The sequence below is a fragment of the Pipistrellus kuhlii genome, unplaced genomic scaffold (genome assembly GCF_014108245.1).
Source record: "Pipistrellus kuhlii isolate mPipKuh1 unplaced genomic scaffold, mPipKuh1.p scaffold_m20_p_1, whole genome shotgun sequence".
In the NCBI taxonomy this organism is placed as follows: Eukaryota; Metazoa; Chordata; class Mammalia; order Chiroptera; family Vespertilionidae; genus Pipistrellus; species Pipistrellus kuhlii.
The window spans coordinates 31739974-31766687 of record NW_023425404.1 but is presented as its reverse complement, the minus strand read 5'-3'; the positions used below and the strand labels follow the sequence as shown (position 1 = coordinate 31766687).

Below are 26714 nucleotides of genomic sequence, written 5' to 3'. Positions count from 1 at the left end.
TGATATTTGGCAGAACAAAAAAATGTCTTCTTTCAAAGAAAATTACATTTGTATGGATTTTTAAAGTGACCCTTTATCATTCATTGTATTTTATTGCGCCAAGCCACTATTGTTTGTTGCTGCTATTTTTCAAAAAGTAAGGTAAGCCTACATTTAGTTCACTACAGCATCAGAATTTATCTAGGTGGCAGTATCTGCTCTTAGTTTAAGATGTAGTGTAACTCGAGCCGTCTCGCTTGAACAAACATTTGTATTCTCTATTGAATACAGCAGTAGGATTTTCACAAGCTTAATTCAACAGTCTCCGTTAAAGGGCAAATTGTTAAAATTCTGCAGTGCTGACACTAACTCTCTGCATTTGCTTTGTCACTGGTCAAAATATTTGTTCATCATCCAACTTTCACAAAGGGTGGGAGAAGCAAGTCACGTAGTTGTTTTAAAGCATGATCTCTTTATAAATACTGGAGCGTGTTGGGGGAAGGAGAGCTATTTTTTACCCTAAGGGATTTCCATAATTTTTAAACTGTGCCTCAGCCACAGGCTGAGTTTCTGCAATAAAATCAACATTTGTGTGTGCGTCAGCTTTTGTCTTGCTGTCGTTGGAAATGCATTAATTAGCCAGGTTTCCTGCCTGGGCTAGGTACAGCGATGACCTCTTTTTCTTGCCAGATCGCTCTAATCCATACGAGGGGCCCATTGTCCAGACACTTGACGGATAGGAAGTACTACATGCCCATTAGAGTCTCCCCTCGATTGAAGCCAGAGCAACATAAGGTCCAAGAGACTCATTAGTTCACTGGCACAATCGTGTCCTGAGAGTAAATGGAACCCTCTGTCTCCTTATGGCTCTCATCTGCTCTGGACTTTAAAGGAAAACTGTCTCTGTTTTGTTCAGCACAGCGGTGGAGCTTTCACACAGCAAGATTCCCCTCTACGCACTACAAAATGGTGAAATCTATTGGGGAAGTTGTGTGTGTGAATTTTGATTAGCACTCTGGAGCCTCAAGCTGCTGGCAAGAGTCAATGAGTTCCCTCTCTGGTACTTTTTTATTTATTTTTTTATTTTACCCACATGATTGGTTTCTCAAACAATGCCGTTTCCTCGTCTGCATACACTACAGAATATCCGTTTCCAAATTCAGGCTTTACATTTCAGATTCAGGTCTCATTAGAAAGTGATTGGCAGTAAGGTTCTCTACCTAAAAACCTACAGCTTCAAAACGAAAGGAGGAAAAATTGGTATAATAAGACGATCACTTCAAGTAATTAAGTGGAAGAAGCCAGAGGACCAGATTAAATTAGTGAAATATTTTAATTACAGAACATTTGAAAAGAAGCATAGTCTATTATCTTTTAGCACATGAATGCAGCAAGGATACTGTGCTATTGCTAATCTAAGGGAGTTTGAAAAAAATTACATCTATGTTATAATGTACCCAAAACATAAATTAATAGTGATGAATTACTTACCAGAAGTTTTTACTACTCTACATAGGATACTGAAATCTTTGTCAATAAGAAGTGTGTGTTTTTTAACAATGTCTCTTTCCCCCGCACCCCCCCCAGAAACTTTTGGTGAGAAGCAAACATTTAACAGTAGAGCCATCTTTATTTAATACTCAATGTTTGCAATGGTTTGAGAAGCAAAGTGTGCTAACCATTTAGGAGTGCATTATTGGATGATGATAAGTATCTTCCTTTACATATAGCTCATTTTCTATTGATCTTAAATAATCTAAATCTATGATATTTAATGACAAACTGTTCTATCTACTTACCTACCTCCCACTATCTACTTACATTACCTGTTATTGAACACATCTTTCCAACAACCTCTGTGGGTACTACTACTACTGTCTTTATTTTACATTGAGGAGAATGAGACTTAGTGAGGGTATCTCATTCCATGTTTCAGACTAAATGAAAAGGAATTTATGTGGAATTTGCACTCTTTCACCACAAATTCTAGCATGTTGTGTAGAAAGTTGAATGTCACTTGTCCTTGATCATTCAAAGGACTTGCACTCTTTTATAACAAACTAGAGGCCCAGCGCATGGATTCATGCACCGGTGGAGTCCCTCAGCCTGGCCTGCGAGTATGGGGCCGAAACTGGCTCTCCAACATACCCCAAGGGGTCCCAGGTTTCGAGAAATCAGGGCTAAGGAGGGACCACATGAGGGCACCCGAGCATATCCACCCATCTTGCTCAGTCCTGATCAGCTAGATCCCAGCAGCAAGCTAACCTACCAGTCAAATTATCTGCCCCCTGGTGGTCGGTGCGCATCATAACAACTGGTCAAATGGTCAGACACTTAGCATATTAGGCTTTTATGATATAGGATGCTTGTATTGCTTAAAGTACAGAAGGACAGTTTAACGCACACACACTTCCTGCTAATAGAATCAACTTGCACAATGCTTAGCATTGGGAGGTGTCACGATTATGTGATCAAAGAAATCAGGGTGTCAGTGGAATTCTCTGACCATGGGTCTATAAGACTTTGTTGGAGGACTAATGATGGGATGTTGCCGGAAAGTTTGAAAGATGTGAAGTCATGCTCCATAGTTTTGTTTGAAAGATAGGTATGAGGTCACTAAAATGGGGAAGGCTTAAAAAAGACTCTCAATACAATGTGGAGTGACATGGGAGGAGTTTAGGGAGCATGGTCTCAGCAATCCCATCCTAAGAATTTCAAGTATCCTATATGTCAAGTATAAAAAGATGTATTTTACCATAAGTAATATATTAGTAACCATCTGAAAGTTTTGACAATAATCATTTGCATTCATCTGGTACTTTTCTTCTAAAGAGCTCAAAGCACATCGCATTTATTATCTCATTAATTCCCCACCCTGTCCCTGTGGGGAAGGAAATACATATTTTAACATTTAAATGTTTATCTTTCATCATTTCTCAAGCATCCATTAATTCCATTTCCAAAAATGTAAACATTTATTAGTATTTACTTTATTGTTCCTCTGGCTTTAATGTATGTAACAGATTCGTTCAACTCTTTGAATGTATAGATCACAGTAAATCTGATCTGAAAAACTATAAATTAAGTTGCCAAGATATTGTGAAAGTGGGAGTTTCAGGGAGGGAGGGAGCATTTGACTTTGCTTTCCTCGCTGGACCGAGGTTAGACCCACCCATTGCAAATACAGATGACATGTGCTCTTCTGCATCTTTTCTGTATCCCGTTTTTCCCAAAAGGTGACTTCAGAAGGTAAAACTGCATCTGAAAGACCAAGGCAGATTGACCTACTCTTACTATCTTTGTTTTGCGAATGATTTCATCACTGTGTAACAGAAATCTGATCCTTCTGTTATGAGTTACATCTCAAGGAGTCACCACATAATGAGGGCTAGAAACTTATCTACCCGTCCTTCCTCTCTCTGGGTTGGTCATACCTTCCTCAAGTTTATATCTAGAAAAATGGCAGATAGTAATACCTGCTCCTTAGGGGAGCAGCAGAGATTAATTGGCCAATATTAAGAGAATGTTTCAAAGATAAAGCGTTCTACATAAATGTTTAAGTGTTATGATTGCATTGCTTCTTCAAATGAAAGTTCTAACTTTGAAATGTGATTATACACTTTCCCCCAAAACCCCTTGATAACCACATATATAGGTTTATTTTTCACTCTAACAGTCTAACTCGTGGTTGTGAAACTTTATTGCACTTGATGGAGGGCCCTGGCTTTTATTAGTTTTAAACTGCTGGTTTCTGGGGTATTTATGTAAATGAGGGAAAGATACCAAAACAGTAAATAATAAGCATGTCCCTGCTGTTTAAAAATCTGTTGGTAAAAAAAAAAAAAAAAAATGTGTTCTGTTATAAGACCCTAAACATAGCACAGAAAAATATAGCTTTGGCATCTATGCATAAAATAATGTTTTGGGTTTGGGGGTCTTTTTGATGGTAGTTTCCCCTAAGCATTTTTTAACAATTCTATATACATTTTATTGCACTTCCACAGTTGTCACCATATACATCATATGTATGTGTGTATGCATATATATGGAGAGAGAGAAAAATGACTAAAATGCTACATTTTAAGATTTTCCCCCCGTAACAACATGTTGTAAAGTACACCAGATGGCTAATTATAGCTCCAGGAAATAAAAGGCCACGCCCAAGTTTATTGCAGTCGCCTCATGAGGAATGTTATGATCAAATCATGGTCCCATAAACAAAACAGCTGACCTTTTCCATTAGTTGCAATGTAAACTTCATATTCAAATTCAATTTTGTTTTATTTAAAGATTTATGCTTTTTTTGCTTTCCAGCAGATGACACAAAATACATACTCTGCAATCATTGAAAAACTCAGAGTTATCTAACAACACATTCTTTATTTCCAAATCCCCTTAGCAATACCTTTCTACTCATCTCAAGTTCAACATGTATAGACACATTCCTAAGCCAAATTTGCAACAATAATGAAAAACCAGAAAGATATAAATGTTCGACAATAGGGCATTGCTTAAAAATTCTGGAGTATCTATCAAAGGGGACTCTATACAGTCATTTAAAAATCATGTCACTACACTTGCTCTATGAATTTTCACAGCAGCTTTATTTGTAATAGCCCCAAACTAGAAAAACCCAAATGTCTGTTGTCAACAGGTGGATGAATGAAGAAGTTGTGGGATATCCTTACAATGGAATACTACTCAGCAATGAACAGGAATGATCTGTTGATAAACTCAGAGATGTGGATGAATCTCAATATAATATGCTAAATGCAAAAAATCCAGACCAAAAAAGAGTACTTATCTACTTATATAACATTTTTCTTAAGACTACTTTGTCTTTAAATATACCTGCAGTTTTTTAATTTTTCTAATTATAGGGACATTTCCTCTTGATTAAAATAAAGAAATTAATTAATTAAATAATTAAATAGGAAAATGTTTCAAAAACGGGAATGCACCCTTAATCTCTATTCTTTTGTTTTATTATTTTTTTCCAAAGCACTTAACAATATGTGGTATTACATAACAGATTTATTTTTTATTATTTGTTTCACCCAATGGACTGTAAATATAAAGATATAGCCCCAATTCCTAGAACAGTACCTTATCAGTATCAAGAGTTGCTCAATTAACATCTATTTATTGCATTTATTATTTTATGAAATACATACTAAGTTCCTATTACATAGCCCTTTATCTCTGTGTATATAATATTTTAATAGGATCATATCAAATATACTGTTTTGCAGACTGTGTTTTTCACTTAGCATTAAATTATGAAGACACATGGGAAATTCTTACTCAAAGTGATTTTAATAATGGTGTAAAGAATGTTGATAATCCCCTATTGTTAGACCAGTACATGGGCTTTTTGATGCATCCTACATCCTTTTTAAAGAATATCAATCGGCCGGGACCGGTTTGGCTCAGTGGATAGAGCGTCGGCCTGCAGACTGAAAGGTCCTGGGTTTGATTCCGGTCAAGGGCATGTACCTTGGTTGTGGGCACATCCCCAGTGCGGGGTGTGCAAGAGGCAGCTGATTGATGATTCTCTCATCAATGTTTCTAACTCTCTATCCCTCTCTCTTCCTCCCTGTGAAAAATCAATAAAAAAATATTTTTTAAAAAGAATATCAACCGATTAAGACAGTAATAATATTGATAATGCTTTATAGTTATATGATACTTTACAGTTTACAAACCATTTTCATATCCCATTTGATTTTTATGATAAACTAAAATGAGCAGAGCAGAAACTCAAGAGATTAAATAATTTCAATTAAACAATAAAATAGGAAGTCCAGACTCCAACCTAGAAACTATCTAGCAGAATATCTGCAGCCCGGGCTCCTCACTGTACCTCGCATCTCCCTGGTTGAAGCCTTCATTTCACAGGTGAATGATCCATGCTTAGAAAAGGGGGTAGTGATGTGCCCAGAGTCACACGGGCGTCTTAAGAAATAATACAGATGGAGGAGAACCAGGACTCCTGACTCTCTGTCCAAGGCTCTCTCAACTACACTGTTTCTCAACTACTACATGCTGGCTCAATAAATTAGGGAGGAAAAAATCCTAAATTGCTGCATAGTTTAAAACAGCAGCCAGTGCATGCTGTTCTACTTCTCTGAAGATTACACATTATATTTGCTAGTGCTGCGAAGTGCCAACCTGATGACACTTGCAATCCTGAGCCTATTTGATGTGGCTGGGAAGCAAATGAGATTCCAGGGCCCCTGTTGCGCATAGGTGCTCAATGAGCACTTCCTGCATGGCGGGGAAGTGCCCTATATTTACAGGATTTGATCCAGTTTAACAGCACGATCTCATGTTAACATTCGCCTTGGAAAAGTTCTCACCCTAGCTCCCACACAAAAAACAAGATTCTGAGATTATGACTAGCAATTTTTCATGAGTTGATTTATCTGAATAAAACCTATAAGGTTTTGAACCATTAAACATTCGATTTAGGAAAAAAAAAAAAACAGAAAAAAAAAAAACCTGAGCATACAGAAGAATAAACTGAAAAATGGAACAGATTTGTTTCTTGTAATAATTATGAGCAATATCTCAAACTCAGCATCCTTAGACCATTGAGCTGTGTAGGATGAATGTGCTAATTAATCAATTACTACCCAACAATGTACCCTGTTTATTTACTGAAATGCACCACAAATGTGTGCAGAACTGGTAATTATTAATCATCTTCAGTAACAAATATGACTCAAGTTCACCTTCATATAATTAATAGAGCATGTACTTAGCTTCAACATCTTGCTTTATGAGAAACAGCAGTAAAGAATAAAAAGAAAGAGCCGCACCACGAGTGTGGTTTACTGAAATGCTGGCTTGGACTAAATGTGCCTATTATCCATAGCAGCAGTGTTACTCATACCATCCAAATTATGGCCAAATGCTCTCTCCACTAAAACCCACGTTTTTTAAACTAAACTTTTACATTTGAATAACATTTTAAACTTACACGGAAAGTTGTAATCGCAGTCCAAAGAATTCCCGTGTACTTTTTATTCAGGTCCCCCAATAAAACCCAAGTTTTAGGGCTTGATAACTTGCTTAGACTTGAGATCTTTGTTGGTGGTGCCCAAATTCCTCCATGCATGCCTGGCCCTTAATTTCAATAGACATATAAATTGTTTTACAGCAAACTTTGCAAGTGATCCAGTTTTGAAAAATCACTCTGAGAGTCATCATGTAGGTCACCCCAAAATTTCCTTTGAGCCAGGCAGACTTCTGGGCTAGATAGGCCATATTTTGGAACTTAAATGTTAGCTCCTGGGCCTGTACTGATTGTGCAGCATCTAAGGAATGTTCAGTTGTGTCAGCTACATTTCCATCTAAGTTTTTAGTCCCTCCAGTGTAGGTTCAAATCCCAGGTCCACCACTTGGCTGCAGGGAGCTATTGTAACCCTCTCTGACATTCTGTTTCCTCAGCTTGAAAATGAGGAAAATGAAACCCTGCTTAGGGACATTGTTGAAATGAGATAATAGGTAGAAACTATCTAGCAGAAGCAAACTCTCAGGAACTGGTAGATAGTATAATGTTGATTTTATTATCCTCTATGGCCACTCTTAGCTTAAGAAACTGAAATGTGTCTTCTATTCACACACAAATATAAAGATATTTCATAGCATGGAAACTGCAAATGTGGATGAACATTTTTGAAAGTTTTCTACTGAAGGGAAAAATCAGATTAAATTTAATGTACAGTAAATTAAAAACCTGTCCCCTCTGAAAATAACAGTCACTTCAAAACCTAAACTGACAAATCATACACCAGGGTGGACTTCAGTATTTCTATTATTTAATGATTCAAGGCCCTTTAACTGGAGAGCTCCCTTAGGGCATCTCCATATTTGTTTATAGATCATTAGCTACTTGACAGTGAGACTGGGGAGGGGCAGTTAGACTTATAGCTAACACTCTCAGAGTCACTGTTGGTTGAAGATCAGTAATAAAGCCAAAATTTCTTAGGAATATATGATTTGTGCTACAAGATGTCCCATGCTATTCATGAATTGCTGGGACCATAACTATGGCCCATGTGACTAGGTGAATTGACTTGACCATGTTTTCAAATGCTTCCCCAACCATTGATTACATATTATAAAGATCTGTAATATTGGAAACATGACCATAAAATGGATTGTGTTATCCACCAGCATAAATCATTATCTGGTTTCAAAATGTCACAAATGTCACCATACCACCAGATTTTAGCATCCACTGCAGAAGAAGGGAAGAGAAATGTTTCTTAATGAAAAGCTCACTGAAAACTAGGAGACCAGAATTTTGATTCTTGTATATGCTTCTTACCTATTCTGTAGTTTAACTTCTCCAACTACCAAAATTAGAATTTTAGTTAAAACTACTGACCCTGTATGGTAAGTTTTTCCCCCAACATCCCACAAACACACTATATTATTATCAGAGGCCTGGTGCATGGATTCGTGCACTAGTGTGGTTCCCTGGCCTGGCCTGCCCTCTCTCCCAATCCAGGACCCCTGGGGGGAATGTTGGATAGCCAGTTTCGGCCAGATCCCCACAGGTCCAATCCAGACAGGAGGGAGCCCGATCCTGTGCGTTGAGCATCTGTGCCCTAGTGTTCAGCGTGCATCACAGCTAACAGTTGTTTGGTCGTTCAGTCACTTAGGCTTTTATATATATAAATTAGAAGCCTGGTGCATGAAATTCGTGCATGGGGGGATCCCTCAGCCCAATCTGCACCCCCTCGCAATCAGGGACCCCTCGGGGGATGTCTGACTGCTGGATCAGGCCTAAAGCAGCAGTCGAACATCCCTCTAGCAACCCAGGTCTGCTGGCCCCTAATTGCTCGCTTGCCAGCCTGCCTGATCGCCCATAACCACTCTGTCTGCCGGCCTGATCTCCCCTAACTGCTCGCCTGCTTGACTGATCGTCCTTAACCGCCTCTGCCTCTGCCCCTGCCGCCATGGTTTCATCTGGAAGGACATCGGAATGATGTCCAGAAGGTTGTTCAGCTGTCCGGTCTAATTAGCATATTATACTTTTATTATTATAGACATTATTAACTTTACTCACTTCTTAAAATTATTATTCAATGATAACAATTGAATATGCCAAATACTGTCATAGATGCTGGATCACAAAGGTTAACAGAACAGACATAAATCTCTGACCCTATAAAGTTTACATTCCAGTCAGGGCAAACTTGAGAGTAGTTTAGACAGATGCTTTTGGATGAGATTCTGTACCCACTTTGTTCACAGGAAAAAGTTTCCCCAGAGCAATTCTTCTTGCCACTCTTTGTAACAGCAGTCCCAGCTGCCAGCCAACTCCTTGGGGGGCTGTCAGGACATCAATCAGTTCCACAGAAAGCTTCAAGAAGATCTAGATAAGAATACAGCAGTTCCTTCCTTTCCTAATGACTTCTGCCATCACTCAGAACTTCCGTGAAGATAACTTTGCATAAAACCAATGTATACTGCCCTTGCCAGGGCAGACACAGGCTGCAGGAATGGAGCCACAATTGGTGTTTGCCACTGATGGGAGAGGGGAGAATTAATGAGCGTTCATCCAGCTGTAGAGGTAACTCACCACCACCTCCTCTGGTGCTGAGCTCGGCTTTGAAGGCACTGAGCCATGAAGCAGATTTGGGTGGCTCTTTTGGCAGATCTGTTTTTAAGTTCCAAAGCATGCTGGAATGTGAATCATCTCCATGGTCCTTCTTTCCTTCACCCAAAAGTCCTTAAGCCTCAAACTGGAAATTCTAAGTGTAAACATTTCTATCCTTTTTTCCCCATAAGTCTTTTCTCTTTTACTAACATGTTGACATATTCACCCAGTTCTTGCCTATAATTTTCCCTCTGAGAATAGCAGTGAATTAAAATCTACCCTCCTTCCTTTTAAATCACATTATTTAAAAAATGTGAATAAATCAGGATCTCAGTAAGATTGTAAAAACAACATGATAATAAATATTCTATATATGTACAAGGTCATGTTTGGGTCATGTCCACTATATACATTCTCTCTACATCAAGCATATCAAACACAAAGGCTAACACAGGGCCACGGGCTGCAAGTTTGACATGCATGCTGTACATACTTATTCATAAACACAAATAAGATGTGTTAATATATATAGCTACCAGTAGAATTCATTGTTGTTGTTTTTAATTTAAAAAAATCTTTATTGTTGAAAGTATTACTTATGTCCCCTTTTCTCCCCCTTGGACCCTTTTTAGCCCACCCCTGTCACTGCCCCAGGTCTTCTTTTTCAAACATTTTATTGAAGTATAATATACATACAGAAAAGTGCACATATGTGTTCAAAGAATCCACTAACTGCCCTAGTTGGTTTGGCTCCGTGGATAGTGTCAGCTTGTAGACTGAAGGGTTCTGATCAAGGGCCCATGCCCAAGTTGTGGGCTCGGTCCCCGGTAGGGGGTGTGCAGGAGGAAGCCGATCAGTGATTCTCTCTCATCATTGATGTTTCTCTCTCTCCCTCGCTGAAATCAGTATATTATATAATATATATTTTAAAAAGAATCCACTAACTGAATATACCCATTTACCTAGAATCCATATCAAGAAAGAGAATAGCCAAAACCAGTTTGGCTCAATGGTAGAGCGTTGGTCTGTGGAATGAAAGGTCCCAGATTCGATTCCTTGGGCATATACCTTTGTTGCGGGCACATCCCTGATAGGGAGTGTGCAGGAGGCAGCTGGTGTTGCTATGAATATTCCAATATGTCTTTTAGAGAACATACACACACAATTTCTATTTGTTACTGTTATGACTATTTATGTCTCTTCTAAATGTTGAAACCTTAATACCTAATTTGATTGTATTTGGAGATAGGGTCCATGAGGAAGTCGTAAAGGTTAAATGAAGTCATAAGGGCCGGCGCCCTTAACAGAAGAGATAGAGACAGACACCAGAACTAGCTCTCTGTGTCACGGGAGGATACAGTAAGATGGAGCTGCGAGCCAAAAAGAGAACGCTCACCAAGAACCCAATTGGCTGGCGTTTCGATCTTAAATTTTCCAGTTTCCAGAACAGTGAGCAATAAATTTCTGTTGTTTAGCCACCCAGTCTGTGGTATTTTGTGATGGCAGCCTGAGCACACTGATGCAAATATTTACCAAGAAATGGTGTGCTGGGTCATAAGGAATGCACACAGGCATACCTGAGACATTGCAGGTTCGGTAATCCTTTAGCTGATGGATGGTGTTGCCTTCTATTTGCAAAAACGCAACATCTGTAAAGTGTAATAAAGCAAAAGCAAAAAATAAGGTATGCCTATATATTCAACTGTAATATATACTCCCCCCAATTTTTCCAAAGTGTATAATAGCTGCATTTCTTCACCCCACTTAGTACTGTCTATCTTTTCTATTTCAGCCACTCTGGTGAGTGTGTAATGGTATTGCATTGTGGTTGTAATTTCCATTTCTTGGATGATTATTAAAAGTCATTTTCACCTTTATTGATGATTTCAGATGTTCTCTTTTGTGAAGAGTCCAAATATTTTGTTCTTTTTATTGGATTGTCTTTTTCAATAATTTGTTCTAGATTCCAAATGCTTTGTAAGATCTATCGATACAACCAAACCAGAGGCATAAGAAATAAACTGTCCCTAGGCAGCTATAACTGCAATAGTCCACAACCTCCAACTTTTTAAAAAAAGGTTTTGAGCACAGAACAGCAGGGTCAAAGATCCAGGGGCAGTGGGGCCAATAAATACATTTTCTGACATGGTCTGAAGACTTTGTATTTATTATTTCAGCTACCCGATTTCCTTACAATTAATTCCCTTTTTACTAAAAACTAAACTAAAAGAAACCCCGCAAGACAACCAACCTTATTGGTGTGTGTGTGTGTGTGTGTGTGTGTGTGTTTTAATTTATCTATAAAGTTAATGTCAAAGTCTTGCACTTTCAAATGCTTAGTAATAAAACACAAGTTTTCATCTACTTTATATGATAAGGTTCTGTGACAGGCTTTGTTTTAAAACTTAATTTGAAAACCACAAAAAATAACTTCCCTGACACCTGTCTTAGCCTCCCTCCAGCCATTTTTGTGCCCGTCTAACCACATCATGCCTCCAACCAAAAAATTTTTAAAACTGTTATCTAAAAGGGAATCCTAAACAGTAAAGCTCAAATTATTTGCATGACTACAAGGCCCTTCAAGTTTTGGCAGACAGTAGTGAGTACTCAATCACTATTGAACAAATCAATAAAAACTGGAGAGTGTAAAGAACTAGCCACACTATCCTACAGTACTTGAGTTTCAACAACTATAGTAATTATTACATGCTGCTTACACATAATTATTGCACTTATACACAACGCTTTCCACATACATCATCTTATTTAAATCTAGTGTCTACAGACAAGATGAGTTTAGGAAAATGCTTCCTTAGAAGGCAGGTATATACATTATCTCACAATGCTGCAAAAGTTAAGATTTTCCTAACATACTCTCTTGATAATGAATGGTCAGTGAGGATTATAAAGGTCTATTAAATAAAACATTCCTGGTCTGGCGTTCACCAGGCTCTTAGGAGAGGTCAACAGTGGCACAAATCTGGGCACCACACGAAGAAACCTGGGACGTTTTGTAGGAATAAACTTTTTATTTTGAAACATCTGGGACTTAAAACAGTGAACATGACCACAAAGACCTACACATAGTAATACATAGTAATTCTCCTTGACTTTACAGCCAATGCAAATCTAGGGGCTTTGCTTTTTTTTAAATATATTTTTAATGATTTTAGAGAGAAAGGGAGAAAAAGAGGAGCAACATCAATGAGAAAGAACCATGGATTGGCTGCTTCCTGCGGGGGGTGGAGGGGAGGTGGGGGGTGGGATCTAGCCCAAATGTGGCTTATGCCCAGACGGGACTTGAACCCTGACCTCCTGGTTCATAGGCTGACGCTTAATCACAGGCTTTCACCCACTTCCCCAGGACACCTTCTCCAGGGTCACCTCGACAGCAGCGCTGGAGCTGGGCCTGGGCGATGGGTGCGAGCTCTGCCACTCACTAAGGAGCCTCCTACCCCAACTGCTGAGACCTCCCCGCCCCTGTGCCAGCGTTATTAGCGACCAATGAGGTCACAATGCCCATTTCACCTCCTTGTTCACGCCGCTGACCCTCGCCACCCTGCGCCCACCGCCGGGCCCACCCGGTCCCCTCCGCGCGCTCCGCAGCGGCCGCGGGACACTCGCGCGCCGCCCGCCGGCGTCCTCGCCGCCCGCCCCGGGCCCCGCGTGCGCGCTCCCGCCGCCCCGCCCCCGGCGGCGCGCGCCCCCCGCGGCGGCGTGTGCAGGGCGGGCCGCGGCCGGCCATGGAGGCCCTGCGGAGAGCGCACGAGGCCGCGCTGCGGCTGCTGCTGAGCCGGCCCTGGGCCGCGGGCGCCGCCGCCCGCCCGAAGCCCCGCGCCTCGGAGGTGCTGACGCAGCACCTGCTGCAGCGGCGCCTGCCGCCCTGGACCTCCTTCTGCGTGCGCTACAGCGCCGTCCGCAACGACCAGTTCGGCCGCTCGCACTTCAACTGGCCGGTGCCGGGCGCCAACTACCACGTCCTGCGCACCGGCTGCTTCCCCTTCATCAAGTACCACTGCTCCAAGGCGCCCTGGCAGGACCTGGCGCAGCAGGACCGCTTCTTCACGGCGCTCAAGGTCGTCAACCTCGGTGAGTGGCCCGGGCGGGGGGAGCTCGTCCCGCCGATGAGGGCCCCGCTGTTTGCAAAGCACGAGACCCCGGCCCAGGTCAGCCCGCGCTGGCCCGGGAGGAGCCCCCCTGGGTCGGCCGCGGGCAGGCCAGCCCGGGTGCACGGGCTCCTCACGCTCGCCCCTGGCTGTTGGGTTCCCCAGACACCGCCTCCGCGTCCCTCCACACCCACTGCTCCAGCCCAGGCCTGGGCTCCGGGCTTTGTACCCTACACACCCCACTTTCACCCCCACCCTCCCCAGTAAGTGCTCCTGGGGACTAAGCTGTTGCTACTGACGCGTCCCCTGGAAAGTGGGCGATATCCACAGGCCTGGGGCGCACCCTGGGGAAGAGGCATTCATTCCATCCTCACTTCCTACCGCCCTGGGAGCCACTGGAAGGAAAGGAGCTCTGAAGTTTAAAAAATAAAAATAAAAATGTCTTACTGCATGGCAGGCTATGTCCCCACGGACATATATATGCGTGCGTTCATACTCTAAAATCGAGCTACTACTTTTTTAAAGTTTCTTTGTTTTGTTCATATGAAACCCCAGCAAGTTCCTTCTGCTAAAAGCACTCCAGGTTTTCAGCAGTCACATTAGTGGGCTCAGAGGCCAGGCCTAAAAGATATGTAAAAGGCTGCCCCCTTTCATCTCTGTAGGTTTTCATGGGAATATTCTAATTCCGAGAGTGTTTGCTCTTGCTGTATGGTTGTTTTCTTTTGGTTAATGACAGAAGAGGCATACACATTGGCATGAGGTGTCCTTTATAGATCGGTGAAAAAATAGGCCTCAAGATGTTTCGAACCTATTAATAGCTGGTACTAAATTAGTCCACATTTTAGTAATTCAAAAGCTTGACGTGGGAGCTAAACCATGTTACCCAACCAGTTTTTGGGTTTTTTTTAAACTAGAATGAAAGCTACAGCAGCTGCACTCGTGTTATGTAGTCTGATCGCTCATTAAATTTAAATATGGTGTGTATGTTTTTGCATATAATATTATAACTCACAAATGTCAGTCATGGGGTTTTTGAGCCATCGCTCCCCTGGGATGATCCTGGGTTCAGTCCAGTAAGGAGCAGATTATTTAGCAAAGTGTAATCCTTTAAAAAATGTCTTATTGTTTGGCTGATGAACTGTAGAGCAGGCCCACTAATTCTGAGGTTGATAGGAAATTGAAAGGGATAGGTGACTTAGATAGTTTCATAATTATTTGGCATGATGACTAGAGAAAAGTGTAACAGGAGCTGAATGCTGTTTTTTAAAGTTTTCACGCCTTAAAACCTAACACTTTAGAAACATCTCAATGGTTAGGGTTGGTTTTAGTTTGTTTGTTTTTGTTGTTTGTTTTTTAAGTAGAAAGAAATTCAAAGAAAAGTAGGATACCTAGAACATCCTCATTTGGAAAAGTAAAACCTTTTGAAGAAAGAAAGAAAAGTTTAGTTTTGTGTGTGGTTTTTGTTTTTGTTTTGTTTTTGTTTTTTGTTTTTTGTGGGAGAGAAGGTTGAAAAGTGATTGAATGGTCTTTTAGAAATTTAAAAAATCCTGCTCAGATGGGAATAAGAGTTTTAAGTTAAACAGAAAGGAAACTTTCTGCTCATGCATACTTGAATACAGATTGGATTGTACTGATAAAGGGAATGTATTTTTTGGACTTCGTAAAGAGAGTGTATCCGCCAGTTTGGTAACATTTATTTTGTAATTTTGTCTGAAGGTTAGGGAATGTAAATTAGATAATAGGATTCTTTCCTATTCTGAGATCCACAATTGCCCCTCTGGATCATTAAGTACATCACTGATTGATAAAAATACTTAGGATTTTATTTGTCTTCTTCCCTTCCAAATTAGAAATTATCAGAGTAATTCGTTTTCCCATTTTTTAAGTAATAGAGATTTCTCTCTTACCCATTTGTTCTCTTTCTCCTCTGCCTTTTCCTCAGTGGAAGCTGACATTTTACTGATGGCTTATCAGTCTGAGTATCCTGCTGGGAAGTAGATTGAGATTTAAGAAAAGCAACTTACCATTGGAATGAATGGGTAATCGGAGACTTGCTACGAAGTTCTAATTTTTTTTAAGTGCTTAATTTGACAGTGGTTTGTTTACCGACTGTTCAGCTGACTCAAAATGAATTATTATGCAGAGAACTGACTTTCCAGTTCATGTTAATGTTTTGATATGTTTCAAACAGGCTGGAAAATTTTTGCCCATGGAATCTTACAGGCTTTAGAGCATATGTGCTATAGATAAAGAAAATTATGTTTTTGATGTGTAACTTATACAGCATAAGTGGCAACTCTTCCCAAATAGTGTATTAGCCTGACTGTATTAAATAGACAGCAGGAAAAAAAGTATAGAGAAATTCTGATTCCTATTATCACAACTCCATCCCCGACCAAACAGCATTACTGCTAATAGCTCTTAGTTGTTTCCTAATAAGAGGCATTGTTATTATTAAACTACTAATCTTTGATCAGCCCCCCATTTCAGCTGAAGAAATATTAACCATTTATTTGTATGATTTTTTTAAGTGTCAATATTGAACTGAAAACTGGTAAATACTGTAAAACAAACAAAATATTCAGTGTCAGCATTTATTCCTTATGTCCTTAGAATTGGTTTAAAAGGGATGGGATATGTTATATGTTTTACTCTCAGTATGTTTAGAAAATTAATAATTGCCTCTAGAGCCTGTTTTTCTTCCTCTCGCCATTGATTTTCAGATTTTGAATTGTGATATCGTATTTTAAATTTATATTTTATTTCACCTGCTCCCTCTACTCTTTGCTTTTTCCCACCTCCCTTGTTCTTTTTCTTCTCTTGTCCACTCCCCCACCCTTTGTCCCACTAGCCTCCCCCACCCCTTTTTGGTTAAATAATTTGTAAATAGCTTCATGTTGCTAGTTTTTATGGCTATTTTGAGGCACTGCTTTTAGAGAATTTTTGTGTGTATTACCAAGGCAGAGAAGGTAATATATTGTAAAGTATTTCATAGGAGTTCAGGGAACCCTGTGATAGGGAGTGACAAGCTGTGACCCAGTATATTCCTAAAAACAGAGAGGTGCCCGCTTGATTGGGCATTTTTGCTGCCTCTCATTGCCAGCTAGTGATGCTTCTACTGATTAATCTTTGGCATTACAGTGACTGGAATGCAGCTTCAGGGAATAAGCACAAAGTAGTTCAATGCACTTATACCCTCAAAAAGAGCATAGCACAGCAAATACACTCTTGCAGAAAAATAAGGAAAAAAAAATAAGCAATATTAGTCCTGAGCATCTCTATTAACGAGAAAGAAAATTATTTTCCAAATGTGCAGCTCTAACCCTTTAAATTGTCATTTTTGGTCCAATTCCTACGCAGCAACAATAAAATTAATACTTTATTCTGTGTGGAGCATACAATATTTTTTTATTGATTCATGTGCCTATGGTTTTCTGCATATCTTTTTAATATGTTAATGGCCATTGCTTTTAAATAAATGCTTTAAAAAAGATAGGAATTGTGCAAGTTTGTGTGTCCAACATAGTCTCATATACATATCCAAATCTCAGTGTAGTATATGTTTAGTTTTATGTATCACAAATGGCAGTTAATGTCAAGTATATCAGCAAAATCTTATCAAATGGAAATATTCCAAGGAAGAAACACATTGGAGTCTACTACTTTTATGTGTCTATTTTAAATAGGTGGGAAAAAAGCTTGTTTTCAATCAAATATAAAAATACTATTTCTCATGCCTGTTGTTATATTAAAATCTTCCTTAGAGTCAAGTTTTGCCATAGTTTTGAAGACCGCTATTTGACCCAATTTTTTTTTTAAGTTATACAAAAAAAATTACTTTAGTATAGAAAGTTGACCCAGTGATTTAAGCTCATCCAGGAGTATCTACAATTAAATTAATGAATATTCTACGTTTGCCTATTTGTGAAAAGAAAATAGAATTACTTCATAATTACTTGGAGTAATGAATTTGTGCTTGTAAAGTGCTTTGAACTAAAATTCATACCAGCTGTATTTTTAGGTTTAAAAATCTCTAGGCTCACACAATTGTTATGTTTCCCCGAACAGATGAAGCCCTTAGGTAGAGTCAATACTTACTCATATTTTTATAACTTGATAATTTTTTGACATTGCTAACGAGTGCCATGCTACTTATGTCATGACAAATATATGGGTGCATGATTAATAACTTGACATTGGGAAATAATGTATTCATTTGTTTTCTAGGTATTCCAACTTTATTATATGGACTTGGCTCCTGGTTATTTGCTAGAGTCACAGAGACTGTGCATACCAGTTATGGACCAATAACAGTTTATTTCCTAAATAAAGAAGATGAAGGTGCCATGTATTGAAAGTGTCCATTGGAGAACGTAAATATCAGTGGATTATCTCTTGTGTGTATGTGCAATATTTATTTCTGATCCTTTAAAATAAAACTTTTGCAAACACCTTGTTCTTTCTGTGGTGTGTGGTGCTTTAAGATGAATCATGGCCCTCCAGAGGCAAAGCTTTCCATACATTGTTATATATCACGTACTCTGTTAGCCCATGGGAACTAGAAACACATGATGCTTATTACCAGTTTTTTCCCCCTAGAACTAGATTAAACTACAGTTAAAAATAATTATAACATATAGATTCTATAGTTAGGTATTAACAAATTCCCTTGGAAGAGAAAACAAATAGACACCCACACGAAGAAGAAAGGGGAAAATCTTTTATATAACATTGGAAAAGTAGGATATATTGTGGCGATAATATATTATTGATAAATGCAAAATTGATGAGAATTCTATTTGCAATCTGAAATCTAAACCATTTAGCTGCCATGATTTTAAATGGAAATTTATTAAAGCCCTTGTACCATTTACCTGGATAAGAGGTAAACTTTAAAAAAGAAAAAATTATTGAATGTATTGGAGTGACACTGGTTAATAAAATTATATAGGTTTCAGGTGTATATTATATTGTATGTTCACCACCCCAAGTTAAGTTTCCTTCCATCACCATTTATTCCTGCTTTACCCTCTTCTACCTCCTCCCAACTCCCTTTGCCCCGGTAATCACCATACTGTCCTCTCTGAGTTTGTTTTTCTTTGCTTCATCCCTTCACCTTTTTCACCCAGCCCCCAAACCCTCTCCCCGCAGACAGCTGTCAGTCTGTTCTCTCTATCTATGAGTCTTGCTTCCATTTTGTTTGTTTGTTTTCTTACTAGAGGCCCCGATGCACGAAATTTCGTGCAAGAGTGGGCGTTCCTTCTGCCAGTTGCCGTCACGGGCTTCCCTCTGGCACCCGGGAACCGGGCTTCCCTCGCAGCCCCAGATTCGCTGGAAGGTAGTCCGGAAGGACATCCAGTCTAATTGGCATATTATGCTTTTATCTTTATAGATTGCCTAAAGAATCCAGTACCAACTATAATAACACTGGTTATTGTAAATGCAGTAAGATGAATAAAATGAAGACTTATTAAAAGTTAAAATGGCATGCTGATAAAGCTGTAAGAACAATTAAGATCCAGAAAGACCCAGAAAAAAATAAATTTGATAACTGTTTATAAAAGCAATTAGCTGAAATGGTACATTATTTATAGACTTATTGGTGATGGGAAGTGGGCTGAAATTTTAAAGACCTGATGGCAGTTTTGCACTATAATTTTATTAAGTTAATTGCATTTTTGAAAGCAAAGTCATTTAAAAAATTTATCCTTGGGGGTAGTTACAGAATACCCAGATGAATGGTAAATTTCAGAAATTTGGAGTAATTTAGGGAGAACTAAGTAGAACTATTTAATTTCTAAACCAATGGATGTTTAAGATTTATGACCTCTTCCATAATTACAAACATACATTATATATCATTTTATGTTAATGTGCTGTTGATACTCTACAATATTTACACATTTTGTGCAAAAATATAAAGTTCAATCTAAACAACATTTGGGTGCTTGCTTCTAGCAAATCGGTAGCGGAAGTGAGTGGAAGTGATGGAGGTGAAAGCACAGAATAATGAGGTAACACAAACCGGCTTCGCTAAAGGTAGTCACTTTAAGCAACAGAGAGCGAAGTGTTCTTCAAATATATGTACTGCTCACTTGTCTAAAAGCAATTCTAAGTAACACTTTAATCAAAGAAGTATTTATGCCCGTATAGTTGGTCCAGAAGAATATATTGTACTTGACACTAGTTAAATGAATGGCTTACACAAAGGAGATAGTGTTGCATTAAGCTTCATTAATAATAAAACTGACTATTAGCATTTTGCATGGAAGGCTAGAACTGATTTTCCCTGTAATGGACCACATTAAATAACTATAGCTCATAAGTTTTAAGTCAAATACTGCTCATTCATTGCTGCTGGGCTTGTCAATACTTGTAAAAGGTTTGGTCCCAATACAAGGCTGATAAAATGGCTTTTAATTACCAAACTATAAATACAGCTTTTCAGGAGAGTTGCACTTCTTTTCACACTGGCCTCTTTGATTTCTGATAATTTGTACTGCTGACTCTGCTTACCTGTTTTCCAATAGCTATGGGCAGTGTGACTTGTCCATACGGTGATAGGTAAGTCTCCTTGGAGAACATCTTTGACAAACTACCCTATTGATCTCTGTAATTCTCTGCTGCTTGCAGCATTAAATAGAGCCATGATTTCTTGCCTGATGTGCTCACTGTGTAACAATTAAGCAAATATAATATTTTCTTGTATTACATGAAAATCAATAGACCTCTTGCTCTCGTGGAGTTGATCATGGTGAAGGATGAACTCGGCGATGGCTAAGGGCATGGTTCAAATATTAAAATAGCATTCATGGGATTTGTGGTGAACCTTATAGTCTGAAAAAATGCTCCCCATTGAACAGTAAAGGTTTAAGTTTTTTCTTTAAATTTGGATATACCTAACATTGAAACATTGTGGCCTAAAAGGGATAAAGTATAAATGCTGGAAGTGAGGAGACGGATTCTGTGTTTAGTATCAATGCTATCTTTTAACCTCAGTTTAATAACTACTCTTCCTTTGCGTTTTCCTTTCTGCTCCTGTAATCTGAGAAGGACAAAACAAGAAACCTTTCCACCTTAAAATGTATCATGAATATGCTTGTAAGCAAATGTTGTTTTACTTTTATTTCAGTAAAAGCTGTTGTCCTCATTTTCTATTCCATATACATTTATGTTTAGGAGACTTCGTTCATAAATATATTTTTTAGACAATGCCAGAGAAAGACAGAAGACACATCAGCGATGTCTTGTGTGTGTGAACACACTGGCTATGCCTAAGGTGGCAAGCAGGGCTAGGTGGACCCTGGTTTTCTGATGTCAGGAGTTTTCTTACCTCTTTAATGAGATTTTTGCTTTTAAAATAATATAGGCAAACCTATTTTTTAATAAAGGTGCATTTTTAGTATAGTATCTGTATCCTTTCTATTGTTATTTCCATACAAATGAATTATTCAGTATTGGAAGGAATTTCTAGTCAAAATTCTTAGTTCCTGGGTAAGTGATGAACCACCATAAAGATGAAGTAACAGAGTTGGAAGCATGACAGAAGTTGCTAATATAAAAATCCCTGGTTTCTCAATGCTGATATCTTTACAAGTTATACAAGTAATTATAATTTCATTCCATATTTAGTCACTATTATTACTTTTGTTGTTGTCCATAGTCTCCTGAGATTATTTTCCCATTGATTTTTACAGAGAGTGGGAAGGAGGGGGGGAGAGAGAGAAACATCAATATGAGAGAGACACATCTATTTGTTGCCTCCTGCATTCACCCTGACTGGGCCTATGATGGAACCTGCAACCCAGGTATGTACCCTTTATTGGGAATGGAACCTGTGACCCTTTGTTGCATGGGCTGGTGCTCTAACTACTGAGCACACCTGTCAAAGCTATTTTATTGACTTCAATAAAAATAGAAACAATTTTAATTCTTTTTTAAAAAACATCTTTTTATTGATTTCAGAGAGGAATGGAGAGAGAGAGAAACATCAATGATGAGAGAGAATCATTGATCAGCTGCCTCCTGCACACCCTGAACTGGGTATGAGCCTGCAACCCTTGCGTGTACCCTTGACCGGAATTGAACTCAGGACCCTTCAGGCCACAGGCCAATGCTCTGTCCACTGAACCAAACTAGCTAGGGCTAATTTTAATGCTTAAAAGCCTCTTTTTTAAATATACATTTTATTTTGTGTCATATTTACTATATTCACTTAAACTATAATCACAGAACATCTAGAATTCTTAATGAAATAACTATTAAAGAATGAGTAATGTTTGAATGAGTGGGGTGACATACAGAAAAGGTCTTGATTTCATTTCATTTAAAAAGCCAATGCAAATAAGAGAAACTTTATCCTAAAGTTACCGTATCAGGTATCTATTTTTTTTTTCAGCCTTGCTATTCAGACTGTAATAACATTTGAGGGCATCTTAACCTAAACAAGTACTTAGACTTACATCTCACCTGGGTCAACAGTCTAGGGTATCAAAGTTAAACTGTGTTACTGTAAATTAATGGAAAATGTAACTGCATTTTGCTGGAAGATCAATGTCCAATAAAGCCTGCACAATCAAATCTTGTTGCAATGATTGAGGTCTTTAATTGCCTTTCAAAGATAAGGTGGTAATCAACACAGCTTTAACTGATCTTTTTTACTAGTTCAATTACATGCTAATGACTAGTGCCAAGACAGAATCTTTAACTACTTATACTTATTAAATCTTATGTTAGTAATGAAAAATTACTTTAGCTACACAATCGATACAACCCAAATCTTAATTACTATATTTCACTTTTTACCATTTCATGTGCTCGACAAATGTTTCACAAGAGCTTTCCCAATAATAAGAAGTGTTATTGGTAGTGACCACAGTCCAAAGAATATTTTTCTAATATAAAGTGGAAATCAGATGTTGAGAAATTGTTTGTCTTTAAATGAAAGCATGGCTAAAATAGTTTCCACTGACACAAGTTTGGCCTTCCAGCTATCGATACTTCTCAGAGCTCTGTTCTGTGAATGGAGAGTGCATTTAATACAACTGGGATAAAATAAACCCAAATTGGTCCTAGTAAGAGTATCTCTAAAAGTTCAGTGTTCTTCCTAGTAAAGAAATTGATTTCATACAGAACGTACTATAAAATTCTCTTATTTTGGGAAAGTAGAAGTTCATAAAGGCAAATAATAAAGGAATTTTAAAAAGGTACTTCATCAACATTAAAAACTTTTGCACTTCAAAGAACACTATCAAGAAAATGAAAAGGCATTGACAGAATGGGAGAAAATAATTTGCAAATCATGTATCTAATAAAATGGGTTTGAACAGACATCTCTCCATAGAATTTATACAAATGACCACCAAGCACATAAAAATATTAACTATATGGAAATGCAAATCAAAACTACAATGAGATACCATTTATATCTACTATGATGGCTATAATAAAATAGATAATAACAAGTGCTGACAAGGATGTGGAGAAATTGGAACCTTATGCATTGTCAGTGGAAATGCAAAATAGTGCAACCACTTCAGAAAAACTTGGCAGTTAAATATTAAACATGGAGTTACCATATGACCTAACAAGTGTACTTCTAGTTATAGACCCTAGAGTAGTGGTCAGCAAACTCATTAGTCAACAAAGCCAAATATCAATAGTTCAATGATTGAAATTTCTTTTGAGAGCCAAATTTTTTAAACTTAAACTTCTTCTAACACCACTTCTTCAAAATAGACTCCCTCAGGCCATGTTATTTTGTGGAAGAGCTACACTCAAGGGGCCAAAGAGCCACATGTAGCTTGCAAGCCGCAGTTTGCCGACCATGGCCCTAGAAAACTGAAAACATGTTCACACAAAAGTTGTGTCCCTAGTCGGTTTTGCCCAGTGGGTAGAGCGTCAGCCTGCAGACTAAAGTGTCCTGGGTTCGATTCTGGTCAAAGGGCATGTACTTTGGTTGCAGGCTCTTCCCCGGCCCAGGCCCTGGTTGGGGCGTGTGCAGGAGGCAGCCAATCAATGTGTTTCTCTCACATCGATGTTTCTCTCCATCTTTCCCTCCCTCATCCACTCTCTCTAAAAGATCAATAGAAAAATATCCTTGGGTGAGAATTAACTAAAACAAAGAATTTGTACACAAATGTTCAGAGTAGCACTATTTATTCTAGCAATAAAGTAGAAACACTTCAAATATCCATTAATGGATGAATGAATAAATAAAATATGACATAGTCACACAATGGAATATTATTTTGCGAGGGGAAAAAAAGGAATGAAGTACTGATGCATGCTGCAGCATTGATGAAGCTTGAAAACATTAGTCTAAGTGAAAGAAGCCAGGTATAAAAGACCACATATTGTATGGTTTCCATTTATATGGAATGTCCAGAATAGGTAAATCTATAGAGACAGAAAGTGGTTAGCAATTGCCTAAGGCTGGAGAAGTTGGGAGGAAATGAGGAGTGACTGGTAATGAGCATGGGGTTTCTTTTCGGGATGATGAAACTTCTAAAATTGATGGTGGTGCCGAAACCGGTTTGGCTCAATGGATAGAGCGTCGGCTTGGGGACTGAAGGGACCCAGGTTCGATTCTGGTCAAGGGCATGTACCTTGGTTGCAGGCACATCCTCAGTAGGGGGTGTGCAAGAGGCAGCTGATCGATGACTCTCTCATCGATGTTTCTAGCTCTCTCTCTCCCTTCCTCTGTACAAAAATCAATAAAATATATATTTAAAAAATAAATAAATAAAAATAAATAAAATTGATGGTGGTGATGGTTGCACAACTCTGACTATACTCAAGACATTCAGTTGTACACTTTACATGGAAATTAGTACAGGAGCCCTGGCTGGCTAGCTCAGTTGGTTAGATCATCATCCCAATGCGGCAAGGTTGCAGGTCCGATCCCCACTCAGGGCACATAAAGAAACAACCAATGAATTCATAAATAAGTGGAATAACAAATTGATCTCTCTCTCCCTGCTCCATCCCCCCCCCCTCAAATCAATAAATAATCTCTCTCTAAAATAACTTTTAAAAATTAGTAAAGGATTGAATATTACTATGTTAAAATATAATTGCATGGCTTCTATAGAAAGTGACTGAGTTTGGGAAAATGTTAGGTAAAATAAGTGAATTTAACATCATTTTATATGTTGCAGTCTTGGAATTTTAAAAACTTTAGTTATGAAACCTAGTTTTAATTAAATAAATCCCATTTGGGATAATTTTTAGTAGCATTAAGAAAAGGATATACTTGATTTAAGATTAGTTAAGATAAGACCAAAGAAAAGCACGTAAAATGTTGGTAAATGAAAATGTCCTTTTTAAAATCCTAGTTGCTGGATAAAGAATATCAGCTACTACTAGAATGAGGTTTTATATAGTGTTGCTTATAGCTATTTTAGCTGCATTTATATCATTTTAAATACAGTTTATGAACATAGTACTACTCTATTATATTATTAATTTATCTTCAGAGATATTTATAGTATCAATTTAAAGGCTGTAAAACTTCATGGAAAGTAGCTTAAACACAAGGATTTCTATAAACAAAAGCTTTCGGTTTTTAAAAGGAAAACATGGAAGCTGTACTTCTTAAAGAAGATATGGAGTGTTTTGTTGTTGATAATGATAGAATTATGAACCTTATAAACTCAGTATTTTTTAGTTAACCTAAATACATAAATCTATTTGAATTCATTTTATGAAAAGAGATATGTCATTAGATATATGATCATTATATACTTTAGTGATTCATGGACCTTGTTACATACATGCTTTGTAATGTATGAATTATTTAGTAAGAAAAATCACAATAATTTTGTTGTTACTCAAAAATTTATGGGTTGGCAGAAACAATTATGCAGCCCCTGAAGCTGGTATGTTAAGGTAACATCATTAATGCTACATAGTATGATTTTTTAGTAGTTATTTGACATAACCTTTACTGCTAGAATGTATCAGTAATTTTATAACAATCTGTCTATAAATGGAATATTGAATTTATTAAACACAAAATGAATCATTTTACTCTGTGCTAAGTGCATTATTTAAAATGATACCTAAATAGTTGTTTAACCAAACCCCAAAGGAAGGTTAAAATATAAAAATATAGAAATCAATACTCTAATAAATAGATATAAATTTAAAATTTCATTTAATGAAAGTAGGTATTTTTATACTATTTTTTTATTGATTTCAGAGAGAAAGAGACAGAGAGAGAGAGAGAGAAACATCAATGATGAGAGAGAAACATTGATTGGCTGCCTCCTGCATGCCCCCCACTCGGGATCAAGCACACAACCTGGGCATGTGCCCTTGATTGGAATCAAACCTGGACCTTCAGTCTGCAGGCTGATGCTCTATTCACTGAGCCAAACTGGCTAGGGCAAAAGTAGATTGTTTTGCTTTAAAAAATAAATTTAAGAATTGGATGAAAATAATTCATGAAAGTAGATTTATCTTGTAAGCTTTCTTTATACATGGTATGAAGGACTTTGCTGTGAGATGAAGCCAACATTTTAGTTTCTTAGCTTGTCAAATCTCCATATTTTATGAAATAAAGAAACCAAGAATTTGAAAGTTTGAATTAAAATCTAAATAGTGTCACTTAATTTTAGATTAAGTCATTCAGTCATCCTACACATACTTTTGCGTTGACCAGGTTGAGGGCAAATTTCAGTTATTTTACCTGTCAACAAACTCTAGCAGTTACAAATCTACTAGTACATTTAAGGGTCCATATGAAAAAGACAGCTTCTGTACACAGCTCGATGCATGAGGTACTAATTTTTTGTGTGTTTCCAGCATTGGTCATATAATGAAGGCTCTATGTCAAATGAATGTGTAATGATTCAAAATTAAAAAGAAAACTTGCCTTCCTTTTTAAGGGATTTAAGAAAGGAAAAGTTTAATTGGAGTTTCTAGAGTCTTTAGAAGAAGAGCAACAAGATGTAACGACTCGACTCACACTGTTCTGTATTTTCTGAAAAATAGAAGATTGGAATCTCATTGCA

At 38.1% G+C, this 26714-nt stretch overlaps 1 protein-coding gene across 2 annotated transcripts; it reads left to right on the top strand.

The window, feature by feature from the left end:
- Positions 1 to 13285: 13285 nt before the first annotated feature.
- On the top strand, positions 13286 to 18150 carry CUNH15orf61 (chromosome unknown C15orf61 homolog). 2 transcript variants are annotated; one of them, XM_036437986.2, is made up of 3 exons: positions 13286 to 13681; positions 15641 to 15737; positions 17926 to 18150. In XM_036437986.2, the coding sequence occupies exons 1-2, from the start codon at positions 13336 to 13338 to the stop codon at positions 15694 to 15696; spliced, it is 402 nt and encodes a 133-aa protein (XP_036293879.1). In that variant the 5' UTR covers positions 13286 to 13335; the 3' UTR covers positions 15697 to 15737; positions 17926 to 18150. The 2 variants fall into 2 exon arrangements, with proteins under 2 accessions (XP_036293879.1, XP_036293876.1); XM_036437983.2 differs by lacking the exon at positions 15641 to 15737 and having other exon boundaries at positions 13290 to 13681.
- Positions 18151 to 26714: the final 8564 nt, after the last annotated feature.

What these genes read in the sequence shown, in the direction of transcription:
- CUNH15orf61 (XM_036437983.2), top strand. Translation starts at nt 13,336, where the DNA reads ATGGAGGCCCTGCGGAGAGCGCACGAGGCCGCGCTGCGGCTGCTGCTG. An exon ending in GCTCAAGGTCGTCAACCTCG is followed by an intron (nt 13,682 to 17,925) that starts GTGAGTGGCCCG and finishes TTTGTTTTCTAG; the next exon opens with GTATTCCAACTTTATTATAT.